At 38.3% G+C, this 17,816-nt stretch overlaps 1 protein-coding gene and 2 long non-coding RNA genes across 6 annotated transcripts in view; 1 reads left to right on the top strand and 2 right to left on the bottom strand.

Moving 5' to 3' along the window:
- sgpp1a (sphingosine-1-phosphate phosphatase 1a) overlaps positions 1-17,267 on the top strand; it is a 37,564-nt gene extending 20,297 nt beyond the window's left edge. Inside the window, exons 2-4 of one of the 4 annotated variants that reach the window (XR_015518278.1) lie at positions 1,222-1,311; positions 12,984-15,683; positions 16,080-17,267. Coding sequence is in view for 1 of the 4 variants with exons in the window: in XM_087298117.1 (XP_087154243.1) it covers positions 1,222-1,311; positions 12,984-13,535 (642 nt within the window). In the remaining 3 variants the exon portion in view is untranslated. Of the gene's footprint in view, positions 1-1,221; positions 1,437-1,586; positions 3,156-12,983 lie in introns of those variants that run through there. The other 3 variants (XR_015518280.1, XR_015518279.1, XM_087298117.1) reach the window with 3 other exon arrangements.
- LOC141379557 (uncharacterized) lies at positions 5,567-10,224 on the bottom strand. The gene is made up of 3 exons (XR_015518345.1): positions 8,097-10,224; positions 7,401-7,958; positions 5,567-7,315 (listed from the first exon to the last, which is right to left on the bottom strand). It is a non-coding gene; the product is annotated as an uncharacterized LOC141379557 (long non-coding RNA).
- On the bottom strand, positions 11,698-17,316 carry LOC147832195 (uncharacterized). Its single transcript, XR_015518315.1, has 2 exons — positions 16,090-17,316; positions 11,698-15,695 (listed from the first exon to the last, which is right to left on the bottom strand). It is a non-coding gene; the product is annotated as an uncharacterized LOC147832195 (long non-coding RNA).
- Between the last annotated feature and the right edge of the window lie 500 nt (positions 17,317-17,816).

Below are 17,816 nucleotides of genomic sequence, written 5' to 3'. Positions count from 1 at the left end.
GTGTTTTTGTTATTTATTTGAACTCCGCTTTGCACTAAGTTATTTAGCCTATAGAGACCCTTATTTTGACGCGCGGCTTGCCGGAAGTGGTCAGGTGCGCGAGAGCGCGCAGATCACGGAAGCAAGGAGATCGGAGAAGCGCGCCTAGCACGAGGGAGACAGCGATCGCTTGCACAGAGAAATGCACGGAGCTAATGTTACATTTAAGGACTGATTTAGGAGAGATTTAATGCATATTTGAGTTTGTTTTTTGTTCTGTTCATCTTCATTGTTTGAACACCTGGTTGGAAGGGAGAACAAGCTCTTACGGTGTTGTACAGTCTTTAAGGACGGCAAATGCAACAATAAAGGCACAAAGGAGGACAGTGCAACATCAGTGCATGAGTTTAATCCTTTTATTTCTCCAACCGGGCTGTTACATGCATTCTTTTGTCAAATTTGTTGTAGAAACTATGTAGTAGCCTATTTTTTGTATTTTAATGCAGTTACATCTGAAATAACTTAAATTACGGCCAATTTCAAACTTTTTCAAGTGAAAAGTCAATAAACGTCCCACATTACATTACTTATTTTTATTGTACTTAATAAAATATTTTAGATGTAAAATTGCGCATTAACTTGAGCAGCTATGATTTCCAACTCTATCTATCTGTTTCGCTGATGCAGTGGTGTTGCTACTTTTTAAAAATATATAGTCATATTTGCAATAACTTTGCATGAGCACATCAAGTTCAGCTGGAAAAAAAAGCTGATCTCTTTTTTTTTTTCAGATGTTGCCAAGGTAAGTCGTAATATTTAAGCTCTATTGATAGTCCCAGTATATGTGCGCTTAACTCTGAATTAGTCTACTCAGACTTGATTCACCTAAATCAGCAGTTCTGAAACGGAAATCTCTGAATTGAGAGATTAAAAACTGAGAGTTCCAGTTTAAACTCTGAGTTGATTTGAACCTCCTTACTAAAAAAGGCCCCTTTTCTGACCAGTGCTTACTTTCTGCGGAGAAAATGGTGTAAATGACAATATTCTGATTTAAAATTTGTAAGAAGTGTTATCTGGCATTAGTAGAATACAAGAAATATTCATATTTTACTAAGCCCCATACCTAATGAGTTAATTTCTTAACTTTTTCCATAGCTACATGTTCAACCTTTTTTAGTTGTTTGATTAAATGTCTGTTGAGCTCTATCCCTAAATAGTCTTTCCTCTCTGTGTTTTCAACAGTATCCATTCATGTTTGGATTAAGCATAGCTCTGTTCTGGAGTATCCTCGTGTGCATCAGCAGGATTTATATGGGCATGCACTCTGTCCTGGTGAGTAATGTTTTCATCACTTTTTAATCTCTCTCTTATCGTCTCTTGTAGGTTTGAACAACATTGGCATGAGTAAATGAAGCCAGAATTGTAGTTTTTTTTAGATGAACTGTTCCTTTAATACAGTGTTTCTCAACCACCTTACTGGAGGACCACCAGCTCTGCACATTTTCCATGTCTCCTTAACTAAACACACCAGATTCGGATCATCAGCTCATTAGCAGAGACTGACACACCTGAAATGGGTGTGACAAAGGAGACACCAAAACATGCAGTGTTGGTGGTCCTCCAGGAATGTGGTTGAGAAACACTGCTTTACCATTGACCATTTCAGTCGATTGCACTAGTAATGGTATATAATTGTTAGTCTGTGCCATGCCTGCCAACATTTGACTCCGAAATTCCAGGGGGTGGGGGGGTGACGGTGTGTGTCTAAATAACACAGCTGAGCACCATGTTAGTAACTGTACTATGGACAAGGGGTTTCCGGTGGCCGTTGTGATCGGATACTATACCAAAGCTGGTAAGCAAGGGGTGTTACAGACAATACCAAAAAGCTGAGGACCAGAGGCGGGGTGAAATTTACAAGAGTTTTCCAGGAGTAATAACAAAATGGGAGGGTGGCAGGTGATGTGTCTGAAATACAGGAGACTCCCAGGAAAAGTGGGAGGTGTTGGCAGGTATGCTTGGTGCTACTTAATATGCGTTGTGCAGTTCTGGCATCTTCACTCGTTCATTATAGTTTTCTGTTTCGCATAGTTTTGAGGTTGAGGAATTTTTCAGCAGTTTTGTGACTAAGGCTTTGGTAAGAGTTCAAGAAAAAAGCCTAATATATGCTGCTTTGCAACCCTCTCCTGTCAGTGAAGCTTCTGAAACGAAACAAATGAGTGAGTCATCACGGCTGACTCAGTATCTCCTGATCTTCTAAAGCTCATCTGTTTCCCAGGCTTTTTCTCGAAGGTCTCTGATTGGATAATGGCTTCCCTTGGGTTTGAACGAGTCAGTGGTGATCATTTACATTTTGAACTCTTTGAATCTTTGCGTTAGTCGTCAAGACTGACATGCTGCATATTAATCATTAATGCTGTGGGTTGCACACGCGGTTACAGTTACGTCTGATATCTCAGACCTGTTTTTTTTTTTTTTTTTTGGAAAGGCTGTGTGTCGTTATCTGTTTAAATGCTGTTGGTGAGAGCGGACGGATTTAGAAAGCAGATGCTGGTTGCCTTGGTGATGGAAACCTTGTTATTTTAATGCAGTGCTCTCGATGAAGGTGGCTGAATCATCTCTGTGAAAATCCAAGCACCCGAATTTAGGAAGTCTGGATCATGTATAGGGTTGTAACAATATACCGGTATGACGGTTTACCACGATTTGAACGTGCACGATTATCATACCATGAACAATTGCATATCAACGGTTTTAACCCTTAAAGACCGAGACAGCCGCCCGCGGCTAAAAATAAGTATTGCTCTTAAATGTTTAATAACTTTTGGTCCGCTGATCCGATTCATACAATTAAAAGATTGGCATAAAGAAGAGAATCTCAGCTTTCCAGTGCTGTATCACATAACATTCGCGGACTTTCAGAGGCTCCGGAATCAGTGCGGTTACGTCATCAACATTTGACAACGCTGATTTGACAAAGAAACGCTCGTCACTGTGTCTCCGGACAAATCAGACATGATACATTGATGTATTGTCCCTCCTCCATGCCCAGATTGGTTCAAACTCGCTATATCACAACCAATAAGCATAGGTTTCGCTTTTGTTTGTGGACCAAGCTTTTTGAACAACACGGAATGAGAGATAGGCATACATTTCTGCGCGGCTAAATAAAACGCAAAAAAAAAAAAAATTTTGCATGAAATAATTCTCATACTAAGTACTTTTGCATGCACAGCAGCACAGAAACATGACAAAACAGTGACACAGCAAAGACGAACTGCTGCTCTTGCTGTTTTCAAAAGACGCAAATGAAGGTGCAGCTGTTTGTCTGCATTGCAGACAACCATATCCAAATCCATATCGATAGACAACCATATCCATGCTGGCACATAAAACCTAAGGATGTTCCATATTGAATCTAGTTTCGTTATGTAACTATTTATAGGATAGTAAATATTTATATCTATTTTTTTACTGAGGATTTGCACCATGTTTATTTGGACTTTGACACATTATTTATTATTTTCTTATTTTTATTTGTTCTTTGTAAGTGGTGTTGTTTATAGTAAATAAAAATATATTATTTGGAAAAAGTCAAATTTGCTTCACTGTTCTATTATTTTGTAACATTTGTAACATACCGTATACCGCGAAACCGTCAAACCGTGGTATTGTTTTAGACGATTATCATACCGTGAAAAATTCATACCGTTACAACCCTAATCATGTACTGTTTGGATGTTGTGTGATTCTCTGAAGACCGTAGACCAGTGTTTGACAATAAGAATGGTCTGATGACCCGAGGATAATGTGGGAGTTGACATTAGACAGTGAGTCCACCAACGCCACTATGGCATATGTTTATTTACTCCATTGTCTGTTAAAATTCTTGATTCTGATTGGTTGTGTGATAAAATGATTTATTGAACAGGTAGTTCCAGTCATTTACATTTAGTCATTTAGCAGACGCTTTTATCCAAAGCAACTTACAAATGAGGACAAGGAAGCAACTTGCACAACTATAAGAGCAACAATGAATAAGTGCTATAGGCAAGTTTCAGGTATGTTAAGTCTGAGTAGGAGAGCATTAGTAATGGAATTTTTTTATTTTTTGAGTACAATTAGTGGTAGAACCAGAGAGGCGATTGCAGATTAGGAGGTGAAGTGGAGACTAAATAGTTAAATAGACTAAATAGTAGTGACTCTGCCGTTCTGATGCAGTTAGGGAGTTCATTCCACCAACTGGGCAGATTGAATGAGAGAGTTCGGGAAAGTGATTTTTTTTCCCTCTTTGGGATGGAACCACAAGGCGACGTTCATTCACTAAACGCAAGTTTTCTTGAGGGCACGTAAATCTGCAGAAGTGAGAGCAGGTAAGAAGGAGCAAAGCCAGAGGTCGCTTTGTAGGCAAACATCAGAGCTTTGAATTTGATGCGAGCAGCAACTGGCAGCCAGTGCAAACGGATGAGCAGCGGAGTGACATGTGCTCTAGTCAGTAGCTATGTTTTCATTCAAAGATGTGAATTAAATTTGAATAAATCATTTTCAAATTTAACTGGAATGGAGCATAAAAGACCTGCGAATAAAGCAGCCAGTCAAAGTCAAAGAGAACAAAATAGTCACTTCCTGATTAACTGGCGCCAAATATCAAAAGTAAAAAACTAATTTCCTGGGAAAGAAGCTGCGTTCTTAGTTTAATAAATTATGTGCGCCTCAGAAGACTGTATGCCAACACGCAATGAATATGTGGTGGCGTTTAAAGGCATGAGATGCAGAGCACAGACAGTTTTGGAGGTTATTGCTGTTATTGAACAGACGCACGTAACTTCATAACTATAGCGGCCGTGTGTCGACTGAACAAAATTTATTTTTGATGTCTTGGTCGCACTGTTTGGAGGGTCGGAATAAAGTGCCTCGGGGGCCGGATTCGGCCCACGGGCCGCCAATTTAATAGCCCTAGTTTAACCCATAACCAAATCATAAATAAATAAAGTTATACACAAAAGACCACCTGTCTATCACTTTTTCCACCAGACTCTGGCATGAATAGGCCGAGTGATCCATGTCATTTATAATGGTTTGTAAAAAAGCTGCACAACCAACAGGAACCAACCAACAGTATCTGAGGTTTTCGATAAAATTACTAAGTACAATTGTGAAAGTAAAAGATTGAAGCAGTGTATTGACGCTGTGACACATTACCTGATAGATTCAAAAGACAGAAGAATCGTTAGATAGAGACAAATTCAATTAAATATCACGTTTAACAACTACAGTGAGACGCAATCCAGATGTACATCCTTGATAAGCTGTTCGACATGACAGTGTGTGTGTGTGTGTGTGTGTGTGTGTGTGGTCATGTGATGTGTGTTTTCAGCGGAATAGTGTGGAAGGAGGGCTTTTCAGAAATGCTAGATGAAACGCCAGGGGCAATCTAAAATGCCATTTTAAAACTGAGACGTATTAGTGTAAATGGGGCTCCAGGTATTTATTTTTTGTGAGCGGGTTGCTGCTGCGATTAGGGGCGGGGCGGAAGATCGGGATGCTGACTCAGACGATGCCATCGCCGATGGGCGATAGACATCACGATGCTATCAACCCAACCCTAATGACAATACATTAAAATCAAAATAATAAGAAGAAAATTAGGAGTGTGAACCTACACCGGTCTCGCAGTTATCATGCCATCGATTTGGTTCAGTTGGATATCTCGGTGCGTCATGCTGCATTGACGATGCTTTCAATAAACAATTTGATATTTTACTTAGCAACACAATAATTCTTGTATTCAAATTTATAAATGTATTTATATATTGTTTGTAATACAATTTTGTCCTTTAATACAAGCTGTTAAAAATATAAGCTGTACCTTTAAGTTTACCTACTCAAAGAAAACACTCTTTTTTTTGATTAATCAATCAAAACTAAAGTACATGCACAGAACAACATGAGCATTTACAGCAGTAAACAAAGTAAATATTATCCCACTTGCTTTTCGAGTGTTGTTGAGCGAGTTCTTAAATGCCTATGATTGATCTTGATCACGATTTTTATTAAATGGTAATGAAATAATATAATATTTGCATTTGTTTATTCATCAGTCAGTACAACTGCATTAAAGGGATAGTTGACCCCTAAATAAGGATCGTCATTGTTTACTCAACCTTCACTTGTTCAAAATGTATTGAGCTATTGAGAGTTTCTTTCTTCTGTTGAACACAAAAGAAGTTATTTAGAGCTGTTTGACAACTTAAAAGCCTGTGATCAGAGTGATTTGGCGGAAACTACAATGTATTACCAAAAAAAAAAGGTGGGCTTTCCAGCACCCATTCAGCCCTCAAACCTAAAAAGAGTTCTAAAGGGAAGGAGTAGAGCAGGAGTGCGATGGGAAACATGTAAATGAGAGAGAGACTGTGCTGAAAAGACTTTTGGCTTGCAGTAAAAGTTGCCTGTGTGTGCATGTGTGTTTAGACTACACACAAGGACAGGTCCAACAGGCTATACGTCTTTCAGATCTGCGAGTGTCTGCAATCTCAAAAGAGATTTCTTGTCATGGACTGTGTGGATGGCTCAAGATTACACGTTTTCTTCTGCAGATTCTGCACGTTCCTTATCTTGTACCCATTTTAAGTGCACATCAGCGTGAACGTAAGATGGGCTGTTTGTAGTTTTATTGCAAAGTGTCCAAAGTCAGTCTCTAATCATCTGGTAACCTTGAACTTGCACCACATCAGATCAGGCGATGGGGAAAATAGAACATTTATTGGCCTGCTCTCTAAGAAATCTTACTGACCTCAAACATTTGGACAGTAATGCACTTTATTCTTAATTGCAATGACAAAAATATTAGAATTTCCATTGAATAATGACTGAAAGATCTGTTTCTCAGGCGATGCAGTGGAGCAGTAGGTAGTGCTGTCGCCTCATAGCAAGAAGGTTGTTGGTTCAGACCTCGGCTCAGTTGGCGTTTCTGTGTGGAATCCACAGTCCAAAGACATGCGGTACAGGTGAATTGGCTAAGCTAAATTGTCCGTAGTGTGTGTGTACGTTTCCCAGAGATGGGTTGCGGCTGGAATGGCATCCGCTGCGTAAAAACGCGCTGAATAAGTTGGCGGTTCATTATGCTGTGGTCGACCCTGGATTAATAAAGGGACTAAGCCGACAAGAAAATGATTGATTGATTGATGAGATCTGTTTCTCACTTATAATACTTCGATGTTGTCTTGCATTCAACTTAAAGGTGGTCAGCCATTCAGTTTTTATGACATTTGGAAAGAATACAATATTTGAATTCCATTTAAAAGAACATTTATATGGTTTGGTAACTTCTTTAGGGCTAATGAATAAATAATAGGTTTTAAAAGTTTATAGGGTTAATAGGGTTTAAAAGTCATTTCTCTATTTATTGACTTTTTCTTTACAGAGATTTTAAATTAAAATGTCAAAAAGAAAATAGTTTGAAAGATGAATGTTGCAAGACCGGTTCCTAATGTAGATCTGCAGTGTGAGAGAAGCGAGTCTATGGTTGTTTGAAATATGCCTGTATCAGCAGAGGTGGATTCCCTGTAAAGATCCTGAATCCACTGCAACTTTTCATTTCTAAATGATTGTTCACGTAAATTTTAAGTGCTCTGGATATGTCTTCATTCTGTCATTTATGTTGTCCTTCAGTCTTTTCCAAGTCTGTTTATATACAGTTAATTGCTTGAATGCCACCTCTTGTCAAGCAATACCTCGCCTGCTTTCTCTTTTCACAACCTTCTTTTCACCACTTTCTAATTTGAAATACGTTCATGGAAAACCTGGAAAATGGAATTTTGACATGGCATTTTCCAGGTTTGGAAAAGTTTTGGAAAAACAGGAAAAACTCCCAAGGTTTTGGAAAAGTCAAGAAAATTATATTTACATTTAGTCATTTAGCAGATATTTTTGTCCAAAGCGACTTAAGCGGTGTACACACTAGAGCAGGGGTGTACAAACTAGGTCCTGGAGGGCCAGTGTCCTGCATAGTTTAGCTCCAACTTTCTTTAATACACCTCCATGGAAGTTTCTAGTATACCTAGAAAGAGCTTGATTAGCTGCTGTTTAATTCAGGTTGGAACTAAAATATGCAGGACATTGGCCCTCCAGGACCGAGTTTGGACACCCCTGCACTAGAGTTTGGCCTTGCAAAATTCTTTTGAACGGCGCTGCGAAAAGGGGCAGGGTTAAACAGTATGATTAGACATCAATAAAAGTGAGCGATTTCTCTATATTTTAAATTTCTAATTTTAAATGATCTTCTATTGGTCTCACTCAATCATCTGATTTGATTTCACAGGTAAGAATTCACCAAGCTTGAACTTTCGAATGCAGTGAAATGCAAAACTTTATCGCACAGGCTTTTAATTCTGGTCTGCCGCATTCGCATGCCTATGAATGGAAGTCTTTGGAGAAAAAAGTGCAGTGTGGTTTTACCTACTACTACTAGTTTAACAAACCATTAAGGTTATCTAAAATTAGTATGACAAATGTCTGTATATTGGAATGGAGGTTAGTTGTTTTTACTTTTCTTTTTTCTTGGTCAAAAGCATGCTCGAACACTATTAGTGTAGTGTAAGCATGATCTATGTTGCATAGATATAAAAAAAATTTAAACTATTGTGTGTTTTATGATATGCTGTAATAAATGTAAATGTTTCTTATGATTTACCATGTATATGTAGACATTACATGAAACATTAGGTCATGAAAATTTGGAGAAGTCAAGGAATTTTTGTAGTAAAAATGTGTATGAACTCTAAATTGAGCAAACAACATTTTTTGAGAAACTCTGTTCATATTTAAAACAGACATCTAAACAAACACACCCCAATCATAAAAAAACATATCCTTCTCTTCATTGCTTTGCCCCCAAATGCATGAACATGCTATTTAATACAGCCAACCGCAGACGGTTATGGCATCATTTCATTCATTTACTCCACCCACTAACAACTACAGGGAATTGGACATTTAACCATTGGGTTAAAAGTCCGGCTTTCTGCCTGACAACTGTCCTATCTTGGTTATCTGAAACATGGCAAAACAAGAAACCTTGGTGTCAGTTTTCATGCCTTTCTGCTTGGCCAAAGTTTTAGTCTAAGTGCTAGCTCACTTATGTTGCCTTATGGTAGGGCATATTTGCACATCTGTGGTCTTCAAAGCATTATTTTGCCTATCAAAACTAAGAGACACTCGTGTTTGTATGGGATGAAGTCTGTAAACTAGAAAATTTCAGCGTGCTGCTTTTTCTGTAGTGCATGATCAGTTTAAATTGATGGTTCACCCCATAATTTAAATTTCCTTATCAATTACACACACAAATGTGTTTCTAAGCATTTATACATTTCTTGTTAAACACAAAATAAGATATTGAAGAATGTTGAGAAAAAATAGCTATTTTCATAGTAGGAACAAGGAATCCTACAGAAATAAATTACTGTTTTGTTTTTTCCAAAAAAATTTCATCCTTTGTTTCATCCTTTGCATTCAACAGAAGAAAGATACTCAAACAGGTTTTGAACAAGTGGAGGATCAGTAAAGGAAGACATAATTTTTCATTTTTTGGGGAACTGTGTCTTTACATCCATATGTGATATTAAGTAGCAGAAGATCATGCCAGAGAGTTGGTCGAAGCCTTTATGGCTGAATTATACCAGTGGTTAAATAGGGGATTCGATTAGAGCTGAGCTTTGGGTCTTGACTGAAAGGACAAGATCATAGATACAAACAACCAAAATTAGTTTCTTTTGCGTGGTAGCAAGGTGCATTCTTATGAATAGGGTGAGTAGCTATTTCACCTTGGAGGAACTTGGAGTAAAGCAACTGCTCCTCACATTAAGAGAAGCCAGCTGCGGTTCAGACATCTGTTTCAGCTAGGGTTGTGACGATGAGGAAATTTCCCCACCGGTTAATGGCCATGTGACTACACCGGTAATACCGGTATCACCGTGGGGTCAGGGTTTCCTCATTTCTTTCTGCTTTTAAATGCATATAATACTTTCACTTTCAGTTTTGCGGGAATTGCCAATTCGGCGTCAATTGTTTGAATGGACGAATGTGATGAATGTTAGAATGTGTTTAAAACGAATAAGAAAATAAAATAGAAAGATAAGTAATTAAATTGCACAAAGTTTAAATAAGATTAAACGAATGAACAAGAAACAAATATAAAAGAAAAACTTTCAAAATTACATTACAAAAATGGCAGGTCGACACAGTCTTTAAAAAAAAAGAAATGAATAAAACACTGTAAATTGGCATTTAATAACAGTGAGGTTTACATGTTCTTTGCCAGGAATCCTGGCCAATATGTTGACCATCTCTGGCTTAAGATGGGATCTTGTGGGGCTCACTATGTTCCCCATCGTGCTGAACACACTCTCAGATGAGCAGCTTGTTGCACGCAAAGGTACTTTTTGGTTACATTTGCTTAAAGGGGCAACATGTTTGGTTGTCTTTTGTTGTCCTACCTGACTTCAATTTCTTAATGTATTATTTAGCCTAATGCATTATATATTAATAGCTTAGTTCTTATGAACAATCCGTTTATAAAATAGCCTTATTAACGAATTTATAGGCTATTGAAGAATAAACCGAATATGAAATATGATCCTTGCATAATGAAGATCACAACTAAACAAGCTAGCACTCATTTTATATATAAACTATAAATAAAAAAGAAAGAAATGTTAAGAAATTAAACATTGTGTAAAAAATCTAAAGACAGGCTAAATAAAAGCGCCTCGTCAGAGCTAAACATCACCGCACGTGTGTCAGTTTACAGCTTCGGTAGAGATCAGACAGCCACAGATCACACAATCTCAATAAACAACATGTAAATGTATAAATATTTCGATAAGTATTGTTATGGAATATTTATAACTATGATCTTGCTTTTTTTGGTTATATCGATACCATCTTTGAGCTCTCTTACAAGTGCAGTTGACAGGCGCAGGTGTCTCATATCACTGTCAGTGGCGGATTACACACAGCACACACTGGCAAGATGTTTTATTTGTTGCCGATTGGCGTGTTATTCCTTTTTTAAAACACCTTTTATTTTTAAAATCCCTCAAGTTAATGTTGTCTATCGAGTAATATAGTCTCCCTCGGAGATATTGTAGTTCAGTAACGTGGTGCGTAGCATATAACCGTGAAGCTTAAATAGGCTGAGCATATTTTTATTAATATTAAGACACAATACAAACTAGCCACCCTTTGATTTTTTTTCGTTTACGTATATTTTTATCGAACGAAAAATGCAATGAATAGTTTAATTTGTTTTTCATTTTATTAGAATTAATGCACAACTCCTATTGGCTCCAGTTGCGTTTTGACAGATAAGGCGTGACTTTCTGGCTCAAAGATATTTGTGCCTGTTAAATTCAGCACTGTATTTTGACAGATTTCGCAAAGGCTTCAGCTATTCTACCTGTCAGCTGGTACCAGCCTCAGTTTTGCGACTTGACCTGTGTGGCGTCTCGATATATGAATGATAGCGAGAGAGAGATGAGATCAGACCTCAGTTTCGATGTGTAGCTGCACTTCACAGTTACTTTATAGCAATTTTTAATATTGGCTCACCTAAATTAACTTTTCATTTATTAAAAGCCAAAATATTTCCAGATAGACGAAGCAACTTTCGTTTTTTTAAAGAGAGCGGCCTCGGTGATAAAAGATGCGTGCACACACAGGTTAAACTCTTGTATATTCATCTTTTATTTTTTTACATGAAATGCATAAAGTGCAAAAAAGAAGAGCTGAACTTCGGAAAAAGTGCTCATTTCAGTTGCCGTGATGATTGCTTTGTTTCTCTGCAGTTGGCTTGTCAATGGCGCGGCACTGCTACATCATTCTTGTTTGAATAAAAATACGATATTTATTATTAAACACTGTCAGATGATGGTCGCGTGATTTTTAAAATGAGGTTATGCCTTGCATATTTATTCTCACGTGAGAAATGAAATATGACGCATTACTATGTTTAGATTTTAATTATAGTGCATGCTCTGGTCTTAAGTAAATTATTATGAATTCTATTTTCCATTTAATTCAAATAAATATTTAATAATAATAAAAAAAAAGAATACTTAGAAAAAACAAATGTGAGGATGGTGTCACAGTGAAAAAGTGATGTCACCGGTGTTGCGTCTTAAAACAGGCCTCACCGTTAACACCGTCTATCGTGGCAAGCCTAGTTTCAGCCTACTCCAGGCTTCTCGCACTGGGAGGAGGCCTTGGGGAAGATCCAAAACACGCTGGTGGGACAATGGGTGCATTTATACTATGCTATTCAAACCATATCGAGGTGCGATTCTCGGTTTGTTTGACAAGTGTGAGTGCTCGGAATCATGCCCAGGCGGCGCAGTTCAGTTGACTTGCCCTGACTCGGTTGGAAGAGGTGTGCCAGAGCGTGGTTCGGTTGGGCTTATGCTTGCAGTGTGAGTGCAAATCGTGCCTTAATCTGAAACTAAAGATGAGATGTCACTTAAGGGAATGTTCATATGGATTTACTGATCAATAAATGTGAGCGGTCAGTTTATTATAGATGAACCGCTCGCTGCACAGCAGCTGCACCTTCAGCAAACCTCCTAATACGTGCAGCACAGTGAGTTTTCTGATAATTTGCGTAATGAGTTTTTTTTTAAAAATAATTTCACGGTTCAAGGAAACTTTACCTAGTGAGAGTATGCCCTATCATTCCCTGCTTGCCTGGAAACTCCTTAGGATCCCTCGGAGGAGCTGGGGGAAGTGTCTGGGCAGAGGGAAGTCTGGGGTTCCCTGTGGAGACTGCTACCCCCATGACCTGGCCCTGGATAAATGGAAGAAAATAAATGAATGAATGATTAGAATTGGGGTACTACACTTTAGGACTGTCTCTCCTCATGGCCAAATTTGACAGCTGGCTCACAATCACAAAATTACTCACTCACTGCACCTTTGATTGTTTCTCTAATATGTTTTTGCCTTTTTTTTCACAGGAGGTGATCACAGGCTTCCTCTACAGTGTGCTCATCCTGGCAGTTCTTCACCCCATGCTTGATGATATCGACACCTTCTACTTGTCCCATAGCTATGCCCCTCTGGTGGTCCTGCTCGTGCATGTTGGCTTCAGCTTGGTGGCTTTCTCATTGGACACTTGGAGCACATCTCGTGGAGACACTGCACAGGCGTTGGCCACTGCTGCCGGAGCTGCACTGGCATGCCGCCTGAACCACCAACTGGGTCTGCTGCCAGATCCTCCTGAAGAAGCTCTCCCGCTCGCCCTGCCCTTGATCGATGAGGCCTTGTTAACCCGCTCCGTCATGCGGATGCTGATGGGAGTGGCGGTGCTTTTGGCTGTCAGGGCTGCCATGAAGGTGGTGGCGATCCCATTGGCATGCAAGATCTTTGGCGTTCCTTCGGATGATGTGAGGAAAGCTAGGCAACACGCGCAAGTAGAGCTCGCATACCGGTTTCTGGTATATGGCACAGTGGCCTACTGCTGCGTTTGCCTGGTGCCACTTCTCTTTGGACTCCTCGGCTTATCCTGAAGAAAATACCTCTCTCTGTCTGAACGTGTAGTTATCCGGTTTATATCCTAGCTTAACCTATACATGACCTGGACTAGTCAACGTCTACAGTTCTAGTCAAAACCAACAAACCTGGAAAAGCCTTTTGGTTTTAAACACATATGAAGTATATGTTGATGATAATATCGCTCCATTTTCATGCTAATTTATTTCACTTGTTCGGTTTACAGATTTGTATTAATCTGATTACTCTGAACAGGGTTTTTAGGCACATTTGTTGCCCTCGGCAGGACCTCATTTTTTCTTGGAAGTCAGTTTGTGATGTCATTATCATCAGAGGACCTGTTGACTTCTCAAAAAGGTCTCAAATGTTTCCTGCAGTTGTCTCTATTGATGCCCACCCATCCTGGTCTCTTGTGCTGTTTCTCACTCAACAATTCACATGATTGTTTCTCACTTTACAGTCTGGAGCCTTTCCCATTTTGTTTTCATCTTCTGGAAGCAAACTATACGGGTGGCCGCCCTTGTCCGATATGAGTGTCCTTTTATTTAAGGGCTCACTTTTAAAACATTTTGTAACTGTCCGATCTTCCCAGGGATTCTTTCTTCTCCCGTGGGTCCATTCCAGATCTGTGCACTCGCCCCAATGGTTCATTCAAGGGATCAGGGAAAAAGACACTAAAATCTGAGAGAAAGTGTAGAAAGTTCTGTTCTAATCTCAAAATGGTTGGAGCTCACGCCTCACAATAAGCGGTAATGTATTGAGAGAATGAGGGGAGGGAACTTCCTGTCAGTGTGAACGCTGTATACACAAACTTCCTGTGGATGTGTGCCTCTGAAACCCAAGCTTGGAAAAGAGCGCTTTGAATATGAATGCAGCATATCTTTCTTAACAATACTGTCATTATCAATGTATTATTTATTATACACGTCAAATGTTTTTAAACATTACTAAAAAAGTAGGATTTATCCAGATTGTATAGTTCAGGACTTTAAGGCAAGACCTTTTTTCATTTAATTATATGTAGGCTTCTGTAATATTACTGTTGGATTATGACTTTGATTAAAGACACAGTATGCAATTTTTACCACTAGATGTCGCATATTCACAACAAACAAAGGCGTAGATTGATACTGAGAGTGGAATCATATAAGTTGTCATCTTCATTACATTCAACGGGACTCCTGCAGAAATCATGTTTATAAATGAGTATTCATAACTTATTATCATGATCGTATGACGCAGAGTAAACCTGAAAGCTGTTGAAGCCTATCGAGAGCGCTGAAGCAACTGCTGATGAGAGACAATTATTATGCCACACTCTACGTATTGTTCATGGTCACGTGGGAAAAAGCATGGTGTATCATACTAAATACATTTTAGAGTTCTGTTATAATGCTGCTAGGTGCAGTCTAATTCAACGCACAAAAAATAAACTGTCTGCATCCGAAATCGCCTACTGCTCGGTAGGAACTGCATTTGAATTTAAACGTATTACTCGGCTGTTAAAAAAGTATGTTCTATACAGTATGAATGGAACTTGGATGTACTACATCCGCCATTTTGTCATAATCACTTGACCTACCCACATAAGTTGCGTCACTTCACTCCCATTCATAAATTCTCTCGCGGGCATCATGGAATAGCGTAGCGTCCATTCGATGCCGACTTAGAAATCTCGCCGGAAGTAGGTCATCGGGGTACTTTATGCATACTGATTTTCAAATTTGATGAATTCGGATATACTACTCGACTCGTATACTAATTTTACCATACTATATAGTATCTATATAGATATAGTAGACTATATAGTATAGTAGTATACAATTTCGGACTTAGCCAACGTCTTCCATGCCGCCATTAGCATTGCGACACAGAACACAGTCCATGTCACTAGCTAAAATAGCTTATTCCTGAGTATTTGAACATTCCTCATACAATTTAGAATAATTAAGTACAAAAGTCGGCAAAATTATAACACTGTTCTAGTGCTTTTTGGATATTTAACAACACAATTTCATGGCAATTCGTAACTTTTTGATTTATTGGCTAATTTGTAGGATATCGTTTGATCTCATTTGTACAATTTAGTACAATTTACTCATCCCCCAATGATGGTTGGGTTTAGGGGTGGGGTTGTGTGCCAAGCCTCCTTTTTAAAATCAGAGATTTTCATGCGACTGAACTCTGAATTCGCCACTAAACTGACAAAACGTAAAAAAATTAATTGTCTTTGGTAATTCCATCATTCCATGCAGCCATTAGCATTGCGACACAGGAGACTAACACTAGTTAAGATGGCTTATTCCTGAGGATTTGAACATTCCTCAAACAACTTAGAATAATGTAAGTACAAAAGTTGGCAAAATCATAACACTGTTCTAGTGCTTTTTGGATATTTAACAACACAATCTCACTGCAATTTGTAACTTTTTGATTTATTGGCTAATTTGTATGAATTAGTATGATCTCATTCATACAATTTAGTATGATTTGCTCATTTATCAATGAGGTTTGGGTTTAGGGGTGAGGTTGGGTGCCACGCCTACTTTTTAAAATCGAACATTTTCATACGACTGAACTGACAAAACATAAAAGTTGCATTTCATCGAGATCGGGCTGACATTTTAATAAACAAAACGTACATATTGTGCCTTTAAACGATGTTAAAATTTGACTTTCATTATATCATTAAAAAGCATTGAAATGTTGAATATTTGTGTACAACAGATGAAAGAAAGTAAAGGTGTAATGATGTAGTAATGAGCGATGAGAGTAAATGATGACAATTTTCATTCTTGGTTAAAATGTATTTTAGGGATAAACAGCCATTTAAAACAAATCTAGGGTCTGTGTTTTTCCAACTGTGTTAGCATATCCAGGTTGTCCCATACTCTCAGCAGGTTATAGAAGTAAATACTCAGTGGCATTTTTGTTAATATACTGACTAAACATCCTTGCTTTGTCTGAATTCAACATCGTTTTATATGTTGGAATAACATAATTATGGGCATGATATCATGGCCAAAGCAAACCCCACATACATTTTCCAAGTTGTCAGTATTAACTTAAGTAGTGATTTGTTGTTTATCGTTGAACTAATGCTCTGTGCTTGCACTATATTTTGTTGACATGTTTAGTTTGAGAAGTAAAGCCAGTCACAGAGGACAGATTGCTGATATACGCTGATTTCTCAGAAACCCCAGTGCCTTGCAGTCCTTTTTTTTTTTTTTTTCAGGGCAAATTTATCGTCCAACTAGGCACAACACATCACAGCTGTCTGTCTGTGGCCAGTTTTGAAAGTGTAAATGATTCGGTTACGTAATTGAAAGCTTCACTTTTTCTTATGTGTGATATGTACCTACATTTTCAGTGTCCGTTATGTGGAGTTTGTAATCAGGTTTCTGGTAACATTTTAATGGAGAGATTTAATTTACCTGTGTGAATGAAGGGTTCATATTTTTAATTGTGCATACAGTAAATGTACCATAACTGAAGGATAAGCTGTACTCAACTGTGCACTGAGCCGAGGTGAGTATAACAGGAAGTTAAATGATGTTTAAGGCTTTCCTACAAGGAAATGCATTGTGAATGAAGCTTGTACACCCTACCTGTATTAAGCTTTGAGTCATTCATAATCATCTAAACTCACACACGTTCTGTATCTGTAATCTATGGCTCCTTGTCTGCAGTGTACTTGCCATTTATCTGTTTCTTATTATTAAAAGTAAATAAAAATAGTATGAAATACACTGTATTTGTGTTGAAATGAGTTATGTTTTAATTACCAACTCACTTTTTTAAAAACAAAAATCCTGCCTTATTTTTTTAATGAAGTTAATGAATTTTTAAAAAAAGTTATTCAGCAAAATTGACGTTAAAGTGAGCTGTGTTCGTCTGACAGGTCCATTTGCGAGAGCACCCTCCCAATGGATATTGGATAAGATGAAATGGCCAAGCATCCAGCCCCAAGTATACAACTATCACTTTGAAACCCCAAGTGATTTTACAAGAGAGAAGTTAAAGGCTTGCAAGTGTTTGAATGCCTACAATGTTGTTCTGTGTGGTCATGTGCAGGAAATAATGTTCCATGATTAGCAGATTCAAAACTTTGGCTAGGCAGAACCTCGGTTTTTAGCACTACAAAGACAAGAGAAGACGAACTGTACAATCCCTGGGTAATCATCAACAAGCAAAACAACTGCATTCTGACAGTGAACTGCACCTGTACGGCGGGTATGTGAACTTACATTTTTACATTTCATTCTTAGCATTCAGTTTCCGCAGTTTAATTAACCATA

Source organism: Danio rerio, chromosome 20, assembly GCF_052040795.2.
Source record: "Danio rerio strain M-AB ecotype USA chromosome 20, GRCz13ab, whole genome shotgun sequence".
Taxonomy (NCBI): Eukaryota; Metazoa; Chordata; class Actinopteri; order Cypriniformes; family Danionidae; genus Danio; species Danio rerio.
The sequence above is the reverse complement of the archived record's forward strand: the minus strand, read 5'-3'. Positions and strand labels throughout refer to the sequence as shown.